This window comes from Pezoporus flaviventris, unplaced genomic scaffold, assembly GCF_033815535.1.
Source record: "Pezoporus flaviventris isolate CSIRO_AGI_PZ_B2104156 unplaced genomic scaffold, CSIRO_AGI_Pfla_v1 ptg000001l, whole genome shotgun sequence".
NCBI classification, from domain to species: domain Eukaryota; kingdom Metazoa; phylum Chordata; class Aves; order Psittaciformes; family Psittacidae; genus Pezoporus; species Pezoporus flaviventris.
This window is the reverse complement of record NW_026892549.1, coordinates 32,745,250-32,763,456: the sequence shown is the minus strand read 5'-3', so window position 1 is coordinate 32,763,456 and position 18,207 is coordinate 32,745,250. Positions and strand designations below refer to the sequence as shown.

Sequence of the window (18,207 nt, the reverse complement as noted above, 5' to 3'; positions counted from 1 at the left end):
CATAGTATTGTTACATACTCCAAATTTGTGTCGGGAAAAATAGTTCAAATTTCAAAATAGTTAAAGCAAAGTCCTTCACCACTTGAACTATATGCTGCAGTACACATATGGTATCAAAAGGCAACCAGATGCATAATCTACTAACTTCATTATACTCTTAGTAGTGAAAGGCTTTTTTATCTGCGCTGACTTGTAAAAATGCTTCCTGATAAAATCGCCTAATACTCTTTATATATGTATCTGAATAATGTTACAGGGTTTTTTTGTCATTTGGGTAGGGAAAGGAAAATAGCTCCTGTCCCAAGGCCTAGTTTTGCCTATTCTGAATATCTAAAGATGACAATAAAATAAAATAATAATAAAAAATTAACCATTTTAATTAACAGTGTTCCTCAATTGTTGACATTACACTGATAAATTAAACTTTGGAATCCCTAACATTTGCCCAAAGAACTAATAGTTACACAGAGTTTTTCCAAGTTCTCTTCTTCCTCTCAACTCTGATCTTTCAGAATAGCTTTTAGGGCATATTCCAGAATGGTACTGTCCTATGGGACAGATTCTACAGTTAATTTCAAAAAGTTTGCATCAGGAAGTTTGCATCAGACTAGCCCTTCTAAAAAAGATACTATAAAAAGTACAACCATTTATGCAATGATTTCTGTGTTTTCAGTGTCAGATGGAAGCTCTTGTCTTATTGAGAATGAAGGGTTACAAACAAAACTGAAGATAATGGCAGCAGTCTAGAATAGAACTCCAGATACTACAGTTCAGCTAAGTTGTATCCTGTATGTTTATTCACTGCCTATTTTATGCCATTCTAGTGCCAGCACTATTATAGCTGTTCACTTAGCACTCATCACAGATTTAAATACAGGCCTGTTCCACCACAGCAGCACTTATTACATAATTAATGACAATTTATTTTGTATGAATTAAATAAAAAAGATGTCACCAGATTGCACTACTACGGTCCTGCATGCTATTCCAACAGCATGCTTCATAAAGAGCACACAAAGCAAAGTAACGAATTACAGTTTTGTATTAAAAATAAAACAGAAATATGAATACGGAGTTATATTAAAATTTGGGTTTGACTCTTTTAACAAGCATCAGCCCAGTAAAACTCACAGAACTATGATGCACGACACAAGACGGGGATGATATCACAGACACCACAGACATGGAACAGCATGTGTTGGTGTTGAACTTACAGGCACGTAAACTGGTGGAGCAATCATTAACAGAGACAGAAGAAAGTGGGAAGGCTCTCTCAAGGGTGTCCATGTTACTATGTACACTGCCTGACATGCAAGAGCAGTCACGCTCAGAGCGTCCGCAATCAAAACAACATGCCAGTTTCATTCTCTTGTAGATGGACATCTTGGCTATAACCATGTGTTGGATGGGAGGAGAGGAAGAGCAGCAGGTTAATGGCAAGGTTATAGATATAACAAGGCAGCTGGAAGGTAATTTAAGGGATTTAATACAGGCCTTAGTTTTTGTTAACAGTCTTGACCCAGGAAAAAAAAATGCAATGAGATTATTGATAACACTTTGGCTGTACATTAAAAGTAGGGCAAAAGATAAATTGTTCTTTATTTCTGTTCAGTGTTATAAGGTGACCGCAGACATGGGGAAGAGTAACTGTTTACAGTCAAGTGTTTGGATCAAAAAAGAACATAGTAAGAGCAGAGAATCCAGAATCCTAAGGATATATTTTTCCCTTGGCACAATTAATACTACTGGGCTAAAAATGAAAGCAAAATTCTGAAGTTGCTTATCCATTAGATATTTTTGACCTATCCTGCTTCCTGTAAAAATTAAACTGTATATATATATATATATATATATGTATGTATACACATACAAAAGCACACATACACATATATTCTTACATACACACACTCACACGCACATATACATTACACACATAGATACATATATATAAATATATCTATTCTTAAACATATGCTAATCATTTTTCTGTATTAAACTGTGCCAGGGAACTCCTTTATTGCAGTAAATTACACATTACTAAAGAGTTACAAAATGTTCATAAATTTTTCTGAAAAATACATTGTATCTTCAGGAATTCAAATTAACTGATGACAGCATACTAAAATTTGCCCATATAAGAGACACAACTAATAATGATAAATATGCTTGACATTAAAATCAGTTCACAAATAAGGCATCACCAAAAGCACACAGAGCATTGGTCCACTGAAACACGTTGAACCAATCATTGGCATGTTTTCTGCTCTGGATGCATAGGTATATTACAAACCAAATAACTGAATACAGCATTAGGGGCTAAATCCAAAGGGAGTGCCAGTTTAGAATAGAATATTTTTATCCTTCAGTCATCTGAATGTCCTTGTTACATATTTTTAGAAATGTACAGCATCCTACTTTATAAATGCATGTTTAACTACCACTGTGCAATTTTGTGTTACCTGAATCACAGGTTTGTTTAGTCTGAAGAAGTGCAAAGGCCACTTAGATTGTTTCACATGTTGCACTGAACCAACACTTTTGGTAATGGTTTAGATTGAACTGACTCAGTTGTACTAAAAACAAAACAGAACACTGACAGGCAAAAACAAAACCTTAAAAGCAAATGTAGAACAAAGGTAATGTTTCTCTGGCCTGTACCTTCAGTTTAGGTTGTCTTTTTGCATTATGGTAATGACATAAAATTAAAAATATTTTTTTTTTATTCCTTCTTTTTTTTTTTTTCCCAGTTTCTTAATGCCACAGTCACCAGGGAAGAAGGATTGAAATCTCTGAAATGGGTCAAGTCCTGTTGTTCTAAGGCCTTGATGACTTGCCATACAGTATATTTGTCAAGCAAGGGTAACATTATGATTGTGAAAAACAGGCATTGAGGGAGATGAATGAGTGATCTCTTCAGCAGCGACTCCATTCGTCTAAAACTTTGCTCACATGACTAATGCCATGTTCTTTTAGCATCCTAGTAGAGTTATCTTACAGCTGTTCAGAAAGTCATCATGCAGCATCAGGCTTGTTCATTGCATGGTACATCATTCCTCAGAGCTTGGCTTTAGAAAGAAGGTTTCCACTGCAGCTTTTGATGCATACACATTCAAACTACACAGAAAATTCAAAACAGCATTTGTTTTCCCATGTTTTCCCTCCGTCTAACTCTTCCCAACACATTCTTTAAAATTGAAAAGTTGGGTAGAAAAAGAAAAGTGAAATATGTTACCAAAAAGTGTAAGTCTTTCCACTATGACTATTTCATTAGTTTCACTTTAAGGAAATGAAGAAAAAATAACAGGCATTTGTGAGACCCGGTAACAGTAGGTGAGGTAAAATGCAGGCCCATTTTGTTTTAATTATAGCTGTTTTGAAGGACTTTTTCCAATCAAATGCTGTAGCAAAACACACTGCTCAGAAATTCTCAACTATATCGTTGGTTAGTAACAGTCCCTGTTTTTCATTACTTGTAGCCATATCTTGTCAACAGTCAATAATAGGATAGGATGCATTTACAAAAATTAGAAGAAATTATCCTTAAAGGAAAAGAGGGTTGGGAGGAAAACTTTTAGTACCATTTTCATCAGACTTAAACCAATGAAGTGGGAAATTTAAGCCCTTTCTGTTCAACAGGGGAAGGACTCCATAGCACTTCTCAAAAGCAATGCCCTTTCAGGGACTGTTTAATAATTATTATTATCAGTTGTTCTGGAAATCATGCATCATTTTAATATTTCAAATCATTAACATGCACAAAACAGGCTTGGACCTGGAAATATAATTAGCAGAAAGGACTTGCTATAAGGGTTTCAACCAGTATATAAGCAACTGCATATCAGAGCAATACATTTTTGAAAAAAAAAAATAAAAAAATCCAAAACCAAAAACATGCTGTTACTATTCATTCCTTTTATACAGTCATTTTAACATTCATACCAGATACAATACTTATTTACTTTTAAATAAAACAAAACATGGATTAGTAGGGATGACTATTGACAAGATCAAAGACAAGACAGAAATGATTTTAAATGGTTCAGCCACACACATACCGTTTCCTACAAAAGTTCTATAAACACTAACAAAAAAATGGGAATCATCAGACAGACAGGGGGACCTTAAGAACAGCCTCAGGATGGGTGTTAGACTCATTTGACACCTGTAGCACCTGCGTAAGAATCAACTCATTTCTATTCCTAGACATGTTGTGGATGTTAAATAGAACTGTTACTTGCAACTACTGAAAATGTAAGTTGGGACATAAAGAAAATTACTTCCCTATTTTTAAAGGAATGATAAATGGAAAAAAAAAAAAAAAAAAAAAGGAAGATTAGATCCTTCTACTTAGTATGGTGACAATCCGACAACATTTGTAAAATGAATTAGTAAAAATATCAGGGGAAGTTATCAGTGATACAGAAGTCAGACTACTTAGATGAGTTGCTGACAAAACAAGGCTTATATGAACTAGTCTGATTGCTAGGAGCAAAAGGAAAGTAAAATTTCCATTAATTTCAAATAAATACTTTTAACAACTTTTTTTCTTAGAAGGCAATAGCCTTCTATTTTAATAGGGAAGGAATGTGCTTTACATGCCTAAGCTTCTGGCAGTACCTTGCTTTCTGCTCTCAAAAATGTCAAAAAGTCCAGTCAAAATTTCTAATTGTCTGGATCAGAGGTGCTAGTTAGAGATCACAAACAGAAACGGGAAATATTTCCAGCTGCAAAAATAAGCAAAGGAAACTGCAGATTATTGTGTACCTAAAATGTCAAGGAACAGCTCCTTTTGTTTTTACAGCAAGCAGAAAGAAGTATCCCTTAATCTTTGCTGTTTGGTTGCGGTTGGTGGGCTTTCTTTGTTTGTTTGTTTTATTGTTTTGGTTGTGGTTGCTTGTTTTTTTGTGTGTTTTTTTTTGTTTATTTTTTGTTTGTTTGTTTCTGTCTTTGTTTTTTTGTTGTTGTTGTCGTTTTTTCCTAGCCATAGTCTACCCAATTCTCATATTCCACCCATCGCTATAGCAGTTTTCCTTGTGACCTCGACGGGAACAAAAAGTAGAACTCCGAGGACATCTAGTGGCTCTCTATGAGGTAACAGCCGGTTAACAAGAACTGGAAGTTTCTTGACCAGCAGATGGTAAAAAAGGCCCCACTACACTTAAGAATTGAAATGTACAGTGTCATTTCAATGCATTGAGTTCTCATGATACACGCTATGTGTAAAATATCAGCAGCATTAAAGGACGACCAGACCATTTTGATCATCTCTTAGCAATGCTGATTAGCATCATGAGACTGAAATACTAAAATACTGAAAGGCCTTTCCCCAACACAGTTTCTTGAAAAGCACAGCAGCATACTTTACCCTGTTTGTGAGAAGTTACTTTCTGTTAGCACAACAGGCAAAGGTATTTCTCCATAATTTAATTTTTATGGACAACTTCAAGACCACCAAGTCACCTTGTTCAATATCTTGCAATTTTTGCAATCAAAGGCAATTTGTTACTTGCTGTCTATAATTAATATAAGTGCTGTTCTTTGTCAGAACTGTAGAAACAGCAGGTGACTTGAGTGGAAATTTTGCCCTATTTTAGTAACTATAAGAATTACTCACACATTTTGAAGTAATGGCACGTTTATAGACCAGTTCATTTTAATTTTAAAATCTGATCATGACATTTCCTTCATTATCTTACAGAAGACTCTCAGTCAGTGTACTCTCAAAGGTAACTGCATTGCTGAACAAACTGAAGCTATTGGAGAAATGCAAAAAAAAAAGTCAAAGTTACATGACCTTTTCTTTTTTAATGCTCTCTTAGCATTAAGTGCTCTTCTGTTTCTTCATTTAATACTATTTTAACTAATGTCTCTGGTCCAGAAAGGCCTCAACACAGAAACATGTTTTAAATAAATATATTGCTCCAAATAAATCCAAATTACTTCCAGTATTTTGCCTCAAAGTCAATAGGAGTCATCATTTCATCCATACATATTAGTTTCTTTCTGGTTTATTATTGATTCTTATCATGCTGACCTGTTTCACAATCTGCTTTTCTGTGCTGACCCATATTTCTGCTTTTTCATTCTATTGGCTGAAAACAGATCTTTTGAGAAATTTCTCAATGCCTTCTACCACAAGAGGGTCTCAACCCTGTAGTGCAGTTTGTAGGCACCACAATAAGATAAATAGTAAATAGTAATAATGAAGGCCATTTCAATTCCAAGATGGCTAGCACTTTATCATGCATCTCCAGGAGTGTCAAGATTTCCTTGATTCTTTGCAAGATCCTATGGTGTGTACGGCTGAGAGGGAAAAATATCTCTACCCTGATTAAGACCTGAAGTGTTATCATACAGTAAGTTTAGAATATCTGCTGAAAAGTTCAACAAACTTCATAACCTCACTTATTTAGAACAGCTGCAGTTATACACTACGGTTAGCAGCCTCAATGTGGTACAGTAATGCTTCACTGCAGGTATGAAATATTTGATCTCTCTTACTGTTTGAAAGAACTAGCTCATGAAATCCCAACATTACCCTATAACCAGTACATCTTTGCAGTGCTTACATTTCTAAGTAGCAAATTCTTTCCATGTCCCAAATGTTGTGTTTATTTAAATTATTGTGATTGTATGCACTAGAAGTGGCTGATGAGAGCCTTCACAGATTCCGTACACTTTAAAGTGGTATCACTTAGGTTGATATGAAGTGGTCTATAAAGTTTACATTTTATATGTAATAATGTAAAACTTTACATCTTAAGTCCTGAAAAATCAGTGTGGCTCTACTCATGCAATTAATTTCAAAACAAGCATGCTGGGGAAAACAATCCTTGTAGCTTGTTTCCTGTTGAAGATAGCTATAAGGTCTGTACGTTAAAAGCTCGCCACACATTTAAATCATTGCCTGGCTTTCCCCCCATCTCATTTCTTTTTCTTTTTTTTTTTGCCAATAGGGAGAAAGAGGTTAGATAAGGAAAGTAAAAGACTGCTGTGTTGCTTTTTGTGTTAGCTATGCAGTGGAAAAGACAAAGTACAAAAAGAATTGAACGCAGGTCTGACAATGGGTTGCACTTAACCCAGCAAACAGTGCTGTAGTGTTAATTACTCCAGCCTAACTGGTATCTCTAAAAATTCATGAGATATTGCTGGAGTAATTTCAAGGAAATACTATTGCCAAGATCTCATTTTCAAATAGTGATAAAAAAATAAGGCTGTGGAAAAAAGGGGCAAAAAGGTGGAAGAGGGGAAAACTGCTGTATTTTCTTCAACGTCACCCTAATCTCCATTGGTGTAAACGATGAGAAACTTGTGGGTATGACGTCACTGCTACATGCAACATAAATAAAGAAAAGAACCAAAATACTGAACAAAAATACTCTCTGCTAGAAAGACAGGTTGGACCGCACTCTGGGCTACAGGGAACCCATTTTTACTCACAATAGATCACTATCAGTGTGAAGTTAAAATATAGTAGGGGCCGTGTTCCAAGGCAGCAAGAGGAAAAATAAATCAAAAGTTTGTCAATGATCACAGATTACAAGAAATTCCTTCAAACACATCAACGTACACTTGATATATGTTCCCTGCGGGGTTCAACACCCACCGATCACAGCAAGCACTGTCACTGGAAAAAATATATAGAGAATTAGACCATAACTGTTGCACAAAATGAAAGAAACAGGAAGAGTAGGTCATCCAGTTTAGATGTTTCATCCCCAAGTGGCTGCATTTTATATAAATATATACATGTATTAGGCCCCTTGCTGCAAAAACTACAGTTAAATGGAATAGGAAAGAGATTGAAAACATTACAAAAAATATTAACAATCTGTGAATAAAATTTCCTCACAAGCACTTCTCTGGATAATGTGACATCAACATTCATATGTTATTCAGGGAGTGGTAAGGGTAAGGAGAAATGGATGGCAGAAAAACTGCAAAAGGAAACAAGGTTACTTTAATTTTCCCCGGCCTTGTAAAAATGTACTGATCTACACTGAATTATTAATATTAGGCCTAACAGGTTTGGACAAATGGCTATGTAGGTCAGACTCAGATTTAGACCCCAACAATACCACAAGCTAATGTTCAAACAGTATCTAAATTGATGTGCAAGCTCAGATGCATTATTAAAGAATGTGTTTTTCAAGTGTCACAGGAAGCTGCATTAATTAATGCCACATAATTAAGTTTTCTTTCACATTTACTTCACCTGTGTCAATATTTTTACATACAAACTTTCATTTCATCTCACACATTTTCCACATTCAGCTGCCTCTAATTGCTATGTTACTCACTAATTAAAATATATATTTATCATATAGGACTACATATACACACGTATGACTATTTGCAGTGTCTTCGAAAATCAAACTCGCATATTAGCTGCTGACGTATCAGTTGACAGTTTCCTAATTCAATAGCAAAAGAGTTTCTCAATTTATGCTTTATTTTGGTTAGACTGCATTTTTAAGACCAATGATTCGTGTAACTTTCAGAAGGATAACATAGTTAAGATTTTTCAAAAGTGATTAGCGATTTGAAAGCTAAAGACATTCTATGTGAATAACAGACTGCACAAAGACTTACCTTAACAACAAAACAAAAAAAAAAAATCAGTCCAATGAAAGGGATTTCAAGACTGTCATCAAAATTTGACAGACAAAAATCACTAATTACTGTTGAAATTTTTCTTTTTTTTTTTTTTTGACAGAACTTTAAAAGCAAAGCAATTGTATTATTGCTAATACAATTATTCTTATTAGTTGTGAGCATGCTTCTAAGTGGAAGACTTTCTCGGCCGCAGTGATTGCTGCCAGCTATCATGGCATCTGTGACCATGTGTGTATGTAGGAAAAGAAAGGGGAGAATGCAGGTGGGGGAGAGGGACAGGGGAGACAATGAAAGGGAAATTTAAGATTTTACTCTTACCACTTTTTTCTGTTTTTCACCTGACTCAGAGGATTCCCTTCTTAGTGCTCAGTGCTCACTGCAGCAGCTTTGAGAGCCGCCTCCTTCTGCCTCACTAATTCCATCATTTTGTTTCTTATCTTTCCAACACCGTTTCGTTTTTTTGACTGATACATGTGACCATGCTGTTTGGAACACTTCCAAACCCAAAAATTGTCACTCTTACCTCTCCATGGCCTTACTGCTGGTAATATATCCATTGTGTTCACTGAGTCACAGGATACTATTTTCTCCCTGATTTCCTAGTACTGAGGAGGTTTCATTGATTTTCCTTAATGTACAATAAAGGGCTCTTGCCCTTTATACTGTGAATTTCTGAATCCTATCTTATAACAGATTTCAGTTAAAAGTGTTGATCTTGCATTAAAACCACAGATCTTTGGGAATATTTTTTTTTTTTTTTTTTTTAGGCGCACTTGTGAAAAGCATATGTATGTGAAGGAGGAGAAAATACAAGTAAAAATTTTTTATTTTTTTTTTTCCCTAGAATCTGATATGTTACCTGTATAAATTTATTGCTTTTTAATTGTTGGGTAATTTGGAAAAATAATTGGGTTTGAGAATTTCAGGCACCCTAAGGCACCTGTAACTGGCTTTACCAGAACTCACTCAGCAGCCTTATTGGCTTTGCAGCAGTTCAAAGATCACATTCTCACATTGATAGACTGTTCTTCAACAATTTTTTCCAATATATTAGGCAATGCATACATTCCTTCCACATCCAGCATGCTTTTCCATGTGCTTTGCTCTCCTTGTGGCTACCGGAAGAATAAATACCATTTTATGTCACTGATTTAGCTGCTTTCTCTCAACTGTACTCCTGTTTTTCTGGGTGAGAGGAATTTGTTTAAAACCTCCAGTGACATATTTTTTTCTTATTTAAAATAATTTTCAAGAATTCATCAATTTCAGGGATCCCTTAAAGGCAGGAATGTCTGGTTCAGGCTTGCTTTCATTCTCTAAGGCAGTACAGTGATAACACTATGACTGGATCTATAAATAAGAGATTTCTCTTCTAAAAGTAATGGTAAAATACACATGATCAAACTCTTCTGAGATCTTTCAATTTACCTAATCAGCACTTTTGAACTGAATGACCTTTTTCACAGCAGAATACCATGGAATGCACACAAATATTCATAATTATTGAGAAATGGATCCCTACATCCTTTTGATATCAGTATTACAAATACTCATAAGTCAAACACATCCTTGGCCAAAACATGGTTGAGACAGTTCCTGCAAAAAGTCCTTTCAAGTGTAGATAGATAAAATGTTAATTTCTATACATTTATAAATATACAGATGGGATGTCTGATCTCAATTCCAAAACTCAATTATTTCTTCATGCAAACCTCTCCAAACAATTTAAAAAGCTGCCCTAAGAACTTAACCAAACAAAATATTAGCATTACAACTATGGAATCTTCTGAAAGGATACATGTAATAGCTTCATATTGAGTTTTTTTTCCAGACAATCCCCTCCTCCAGTAAAATCGATCATTTATGTCAATAATAATTGTTTCAATAGTTACATGATTGAATATTATTCTACAGCTTCTTTTACAGAATCATATTCAGCAAGACAAAAATTTTGCACTAAATAGAAAACTACAGAAATTAATGGATCTCTGCCACTGGTAGAAGGAGCACTGGTATGAATGAGAACAGAACTTCACTGTTACATCATTTTTAACTCAGAAACCTCCACAATCTAGCTCGATTTATCTCTTCAGGTTTTGTTATCTTTGGACCCTAATGGACTTTTAAATGAAGAAACAGGTGAGTGTTGCAAAATATAATAAAAGTTTATGGACTTCAGAAATGCAAATGGGATTTACTACGTTGCTGTGCATGTATTTCTTAGCTTTTCTGTATCATGGTTTAAACATGTAAAGATAGATTCTTCAAAGCTGACCAGTTCATGAAAAAGAGAGGAAGAGAGTAATAGAAATATTACTTACGCCGTTTGCAGCCACATTTTTTTATCCTTTTGGGATCTGTGATGTCATCATGACAGGCCTTGCAATAAAAAAATGCCCTAGAGAGACAGAATGGAAATACTGACACATTTCTTAATCCATATAAATGAAATTAGTCCCATGTTTCCTCTTGCTGCAGTGCCAAATTAATGAAACATGCCAGCACTAATTTCCTTAATCTTTGAAAAGGTTTAAACATGTAAAGAAGGAAATATTTGCTACAAGACCATTAATTTCAAGCATAAGACTCCAAATTAGTGTTTCTTTTAATATACTTCTATTTGAAAAGTAACTGGGAGATGATAATTATGACACAGTGTATCAGTTCATTTGTCTTTCATCTTAGAAAAAAGAGCAACCAATGAATTTTGTCACTAACGTACACATATATATATACTGAATGAATATACCAAAATAGGTATACCAGATTTTTTTTTTCTTTTTTTAAAGACTGTCTAGCACCCTGGGCCAATTGTTCAGCCTGGCTACAAGTAGAACTTCATTTTGGATACAAGAAGAGATCGCAACCGTATCAATGTGACAGTAACGTCAGATATGCCATTTAAAAAAAAAAAAAAAAAGAAAAAAAACAAAAGGCCAAACAAAACCATAAACAGACAATCTACTCAAAACAAGTTCATAAAGCAACATCTAAATGAAACTGGAATAATCTTGATTCAAGCTATTTTTCCACCCTTCATATCTGAATACAGCAGAACCATTTAAATTCTGAACAGACAAAAGCCAAAATTACAAACAAAAATATACAACAACATAATAAACCACCTAGGTTTCCATTTATTATTTTTGCTTATGAACTTCTAACCTTGTATCAAATGCCTCACCACTAGATGAAGCACAAGGAGAAATAAGGAAGTGAGAAAGGTTAAACATTTGACTGTATATAAGATTAAAACAAAATTCCAAAATAGTAAATATGCATCGGACTGCCCACAGGAGAGTTTAATCATGCCTGCAAAGTCAAAATGTCATGTAAGGCTGCTGTGACACACTTCATGAGGATCACACAGCTGGCCTCCAGCTGGACAGTTACAGTTTACCAGGATTACTGGCGTAACAAATTAAACATACTTTTTAACTGCTGAAAATTTCCCTCCACTTATTCACATTCAGGTTATGTCAGCTCCATGACTACCTTCCCAACCCCTTCTGACTGGCAGGAACGGCTTCTCAATAAAAATTGTCAGTAAGAACCAACCACTGCAACCACCCATGAATTTTGCTGACACTACTGGATTATTAGATGGCTACAGCAGTAGGGAGGTCACTGGAACAGAACAATCTACAGTCCAAAATATAAAAAGAAAAATAAACAATATTAATACACATCCTCTGAATAAACACAGCATTTGGCAGTTCAGTTAGGAGAACCACTAATTCTTTTTAGATTAATAAGGCAGCGTTTGCCACAGATGTAACTTTGTTATAATTGTTTCTAGGTATAATTGTTTCTAATATGAAATTACTGTTCTAAAAATGCAAAAGTAATTCTAGCAGAAAGAGTAATTGAACGTTGCATGTTATATTTCATTGTGAAATATGTATTTGATAAATAGTTTAAGCTTAAAGGAGTTGAAATTTCTCTATTAGTATATAACAAAAAAACAGAAAAAAATAAATTTCTGGTATATAATATGTTTAATTGGCTTTATTTCCACAAACACCCCTCCCCATCCAAAAGACCTCAACTTCAGAATATTTTTTTGACTCTGATTCGTAGCTCAAGAGGGTGGAATCAAGATTTTTCATACCGGTTTTGTTAGCTGAAGCACATCTGATAATCATTTGTTTTGTACAGAACATCTAAGAAATGTGTTAAGGGAGGCAGCAAGTTTCTAAATGAAGCTTTCGGCAAAAAGCAGAGGAGAACTGGGAATTTTGTTTCAGCTTGATACTAGATAAAACATGCCAGATCAGTGATGTATAAAATTTCTCCAAACATATTAACTGGCTTTGAGCAACCTGGTCTAGAGAAAGGTGTCCCTGCCTACGGCAGGGGGGATGGGACCGAATGATCTTTACGTTCCCTTCCAACACATACCATTCTATTGAATTCTTGATTCCATGAACTTCTCCCTGTTAAAAATGCTATGCTGGGTAATTTTTACTTACAGTCTAAAATAATTTCATAGAAAGTGTAAAATGCCTTAGAAATGGAAAAAAAAGATAAAATAAAAAAAATGATAGCACCTCAGTAAAGGACTTTGAAGACAGCTCTCTATATTCAACTGGAGAAAAGCACCAGAGAGGAAAAGGGCTATGTGCTGAAAGACATCATACCTGAGGCAATGCTGGTTGCAAATACTCCAAAGATGGTGCTAGAAATATGAGAGGACGGAAGCACTCCTGTGCTTTCCTGTATGTTTCACCTACCCCAAAACTATCTTAGCTCTTACAATAAAAATAGAATTCAAGATCTCAGCAATTTCACTGTTTTGATGTTTTGAATTTCTTCAAATATTCATGGAAAACATGCATTGCTTAAATATTATTTTCACTGCAATTTAATTATAAAAACCTTAGGACTTTGTATAGGTCATCATCTGAATACTTTATCATGCTAAGTAAAGGATTTAGTTAAAATATCAAGCTCAAGCAGAACAAGTAAAAATCAGATTCTTGATATAATGTGCAACAAAATTAGAAATTATGAGGAATCACTCAGCTGCAAGTATTCCCTTAATCTTACAGACATTGAATAATTATTTCTTTAAAAAGTTATTTTCTCACATTGTTCTTTTATTCCTATCATAATTCTAATAAACAAGAGTAAACACATTTGGTCCTAAATAGAATAGCATAAACCCCCCTTTCATTCAACCCAAACCTAACCCAGCCAAGCACAATGAACCTCTGAAATTGTCGGCAGTGGTTGAGATATACTGCATGGTTGTAGTTTGATTTATTATTATGGTTTATTGTTATAGAATATGCAGTTCCAGTAAAGAAAAATTACAAAAGAATAAATATTATTCTAGTAATGAAGCTATGGAATGAGTAGTTTGCTCACATCAAATATTTGCTTAAGTCTATGTAAATAAAAAGTACTCTAAACCTGAAACTTGGACAAAACTGTAATCCCTGTCCTCTCTCAAAGTAATTTGACTGAGACTAATTAATTATAGAGAAATCAGACCAAAATATTTTCTAGAAAGACTCAGAAAAGAAAAAACCTTCTTCATTTCTTTTCATATCTGCTGCAAAATTATTTAATTTCCTTGATATTTAGAGCTGTAGTTAAGAAAATGGGTGGCACGCATGGCTGCTTCACTACAGTAGCAACTCAGTTCCCCCTGAGAATCTTTAAACAGATACTAATGAAAATTAGGTGCTTACATGCAAAGAAACAAAACCAGAAATTAAATCCTAGATGTTTAAATTTAAAAATTAAAATATATTAATTACCTTTTTACTTCTTTGGCATCACTTGCAATGAAGAATCCTAAAGTACCTTCTTGAATCTTGACGTGGTTTCCAGGATTGATTAATATACTGCTCAGTGAAACAAAAACAAAAACAACAAAACCATAAATTTAAATTACTTTTAACTGAATGTTCCAAAATACCTTTATTTATAGGGGACCCACTAGATAGGAAAGGCTGCAAGGAAATTTTAAGCCATTCTTCCTTGAAATTTCCAATCAAATAACAGTTGTACATGCTTTTTACAAAAACTTAAGCTTGAGACAGTCACATGTCTTCACCTATTATCACATCATTTAACTGTGTACATATGTTTTCTTATGTTTTTGCTTTAAATATAGACTATACAAAATAACAAAGCCTCTCAGAAACATGATGTGTGAAGCTGAGCATTTCAGCTTTCTTGCTCTGTCATGCAAAGTGGTGAGAAATTCCCATTATGGTGAAAAGAGAAGAACCAGCAACCACCACTCAATAACAATACAAGATATCATTTATGAAGGTAAACCCTTTGATGTAAACTTTTGCCAATTTCTAGTGAAGAAGAATGTTAATGGGACCCCTATATGGACATAAAATGTTACTGTTTAAAATAATAAATACACACATACACTCAAGGGGAATGGTACAAGACAACCAGTCATGACAGCTGAAAAAACATAAAATGAGTAGAAAATTTTTAAATCAGCCATGGAGGAACAAAAATAACCCAACCACACTGACAGAACAGCCTCAGCTATATTCAATGATTGAAATTACAAATTGCTTCCAAGAAATGAGGTACTGCATGCCTCTCTACGAATATCTTTTTTACTTTCATAATAGTTTAACGCTAGATTTTAGGTAAGGTACTTTGAAAAGTACCAAGCTAAATATGAATATACAGGTACGGATGTAAATATATTCTCTGATAACTTTCATTTACAACTATTAATAATCATCACAACAATTTAGACAAGTAAGTTTTTGACTTGCTAAAACTTAAAGCTTGCCAAAATTTCTCTCATTTGTCTTTTATTAAGGCTCAGCCTTTGTAAGTCAAAATGACAAACATGCAATTTACAGTAAATAAAGCCTAACAGCAATTTAAACCCTTGCGGATTTAGCAAAGATTGATTTTGGGGAAGCACATATATATGAAAATAAATAAAAATAAATAAAGCACATTTCTGAAGAGATACACGTTATTAAAATGTGAAGGAAAAATATCCTATAATGTTACTGCTAGGAGGGAAAATGGGTCTCAGCAGATTTCTTATTCAAGATGTTATTTATTATCCATACATAATAAATTAGTGTGACAAAAAAAATATACCTGACACCTTTATAATAAGCAAATTGTTTTGTGTGATTATATATGTTCACAGGGCCCTATGAAAAGAATATGCAGGCTGCAAACTAAAGTGCTCTTGAGTTAAGAGTTTAAAGGTTGGTCATTGCAGACATAATTCATTATATAGACTTTATAATACGATTCTTAATCTAATAGCCACAAAGTACTTTTTCTCACAGTCTGGAACTTCATTCAGTGGTCTTTTAATGCCATTACTCCAGGCATGGCTTCATGTAGCTTGTCTTTCTTTAAAATCAGCATCATATTTTTCTTATGTATTTTTCTGCAGTGTTCATCACTATAGCATGCGAAAGATTCACAAATACATTATTTTACAAAAAGACTGAAGATATAGTATTAGCCCATTTTACAGATGAGAGATTAAGTCACTATGAGATATAGTAGCTATTACTTTGGGATGCCTACAGGCGACTTTTTGCAAGTATTTAGCATTGCACCTCTCCACATACATCTTCTAGGGACTTTTGTGTTAAGAATGCTCAGCCTTTCCAAAAGCCCAGCCTCTGGTTCCCAAAATAATAAACACTTAATCAGAGGTCATCTGTAAAAGGTTTCGATTAAATTACTAGCTCATTCTCACAGAGGTATTCTGTGGCAGAGGCTGGAACAAAAAGAAAGCATTTACCCAGACATCCTTCCTTTTTCCTTCATTCACAGTTTCAAGCTTTGCAACAAAAAAGGAGAGGAGAACTACAGAAAACAGAAGTCATCACCACAGAAAGCAGGTTCATCTAAACAGCTCACTTAAGTAGTATTGCAAAAATGAAATGTGATGGTGTAAATAACACCTACATTATGCACGCAGATAAATGGGATGAATGAAAGTTGCACAACTAAACTTTTCACATCTGGCATTTCTTTTCTTAGTCTATTGGGCTTAATAATTGCACTTGCAACCAAAGCATTTACCTAATGCACTTTTAAAATGCATTTTCACAGGTTTTAAAATGGAACGAAACAGGAAAAAAAAAAACCAACCAACCAAAAGAAAAAAACACAAACCACAAGAATTTCTTCGTATGAAACTAATCATTCAAGTCACAAGCAGGTTGGAAAATTCAGATTCCCTGCACAAACTTTTGTCACTTGAGCCAACACAGCACTTACTAGCTGTTGCAGATACCTTAACGTCACTAAGGGAGATGAGACATACACTCTACCAGTATACTCAGAGAAAAAAGTCGAGAATGGCCCATCTTACGTCTGCCAGCCTATGTAAGCCTAGATAAGTCACTTCTCAAGAACGAGGACAGAATCCTGTCACTAACTCTCCAAAGTCTTTCTGCCAAAACTTTCTATCATGTCTGTAACTTCATCCATGTTTCAGTCTCACTTTTCCCTCTCACTGTCTGCTAGCCCTTAGTCTGCCATTATGCTGAGAATTTAGCTGTTAAACTTCTACAGATGCTAGTCTCATTTCTACTATGCCGTTCCTTCTAAAATATTCAAAGACTTGTAATATGATTAGGGTTGGCTGTTTTTCTTAGGTACAAATGGGTATGCTGTCAGAAAAATACTTCCTTTGCCCTTATTTTGTTCTTTGCCCTTAATCACAGAAGTATTACAACTTTTCAGTATAAACAGATGAACAGATTTCTTTACACTGACTCACCTCTTTTTTCCCCCTCATCCCATTCTTGGAGATAGATAAACCATACCAAAACAGTAACAAAATGCTACCTAAAGCTCAACAACCCAAACTTCACAAGCTGAGGTAATCACTAGATATGCAAACATTCACCACCTCCTCAAATTTAAAATTTGACAGAATAATGAGCAAATTAAGCAGTTCTTTTAAGAGACAGTGAACACAATCCTAAATCAGGAGTAACTGACTCCATTTAGGATGTACTGTATTGTGACAACTATTTTGTGTCTCAGGGTTTTCTGAGACACGTTAAATCAATTCAGATGGGTCAGTGAATAGACTTTATTTTTGTCATATCTAATACTTCATTCACATATATTTATTTTCACAAATACAATGTAGTGATAGCCACAAAATATAGATGTCATGGAAGCTAATGCAGTACGACCCTAGCAGAAGTCTTCTTTTGGGAATAAAAATGAATTTGCACCATCACTGCTACTGGCAAAGAACTACAGCAAAAACTCATAAAGCTTTAGGTTTACACACTGATATTTAACCAGAGAAAAATCACGAGCAATTTCTACCGGTCTATATGGATTTATTACATATGCTGCTTATTAAAGCAGCAATTGAATTATTTCTTATAAGACATGTAGTGTCATTAGCTAAAGTTATGCTTTGGTAAGCACTCACTCAAATATGTACAGCAAGGGAAATGTTTTGAATTAAAAGAATAGAATACAGAGAACAAAGAGGACAGAGAAAAATTTAGCAGTCTTATGAACATTCCAAGAATAATGCATCCATCAGATATTGAGAACGCATGCATCTGTTTAAGCAGCTCATGAAAATATTCATATATA

General features: G+C 34.5%; 1 protein-coding gene across 47 annotated transcripts in view; it reads right to left on the bottom strand.

Annotated features, from left to right (window-relative positions):
* The window catches only part of KCNMA1 (potassium calcium-activated channel subfamily M alpha 1), a 491,027-nt gene that overhangs the window by 98,926 nt on the left and 373,894 nt on the right, over positions 1-18,207 (bottom strand). For 31 of the 47 annotated variants that reach the window (XM_061450666.1, XM_061450643.1, XM_061450649.1 and 28 more), the window contains 2 exons: positions 14,382-14,468; positions 10,938-11,014 (listed from right to left, as the gene is read on the bottom strand). In XM_061450666.1, coding sequence (XP_061306650.1) covers positions 10,938-11,014; positions 14,382-14,468 — 164 coding nt within the window. Of the gene's footprint in view, positions 1-1,214; positions 1,389-7,440; positions 7,450-10,937; positions 11,015-14,381; positions 14,469-18,207 lie in introns of all 47 variants that reach the window. The other 16 variants (XM_061450633.1, XM_061450693.1, XM_061450702.1 and 13 more) reach the window with 2 other exon arrangements.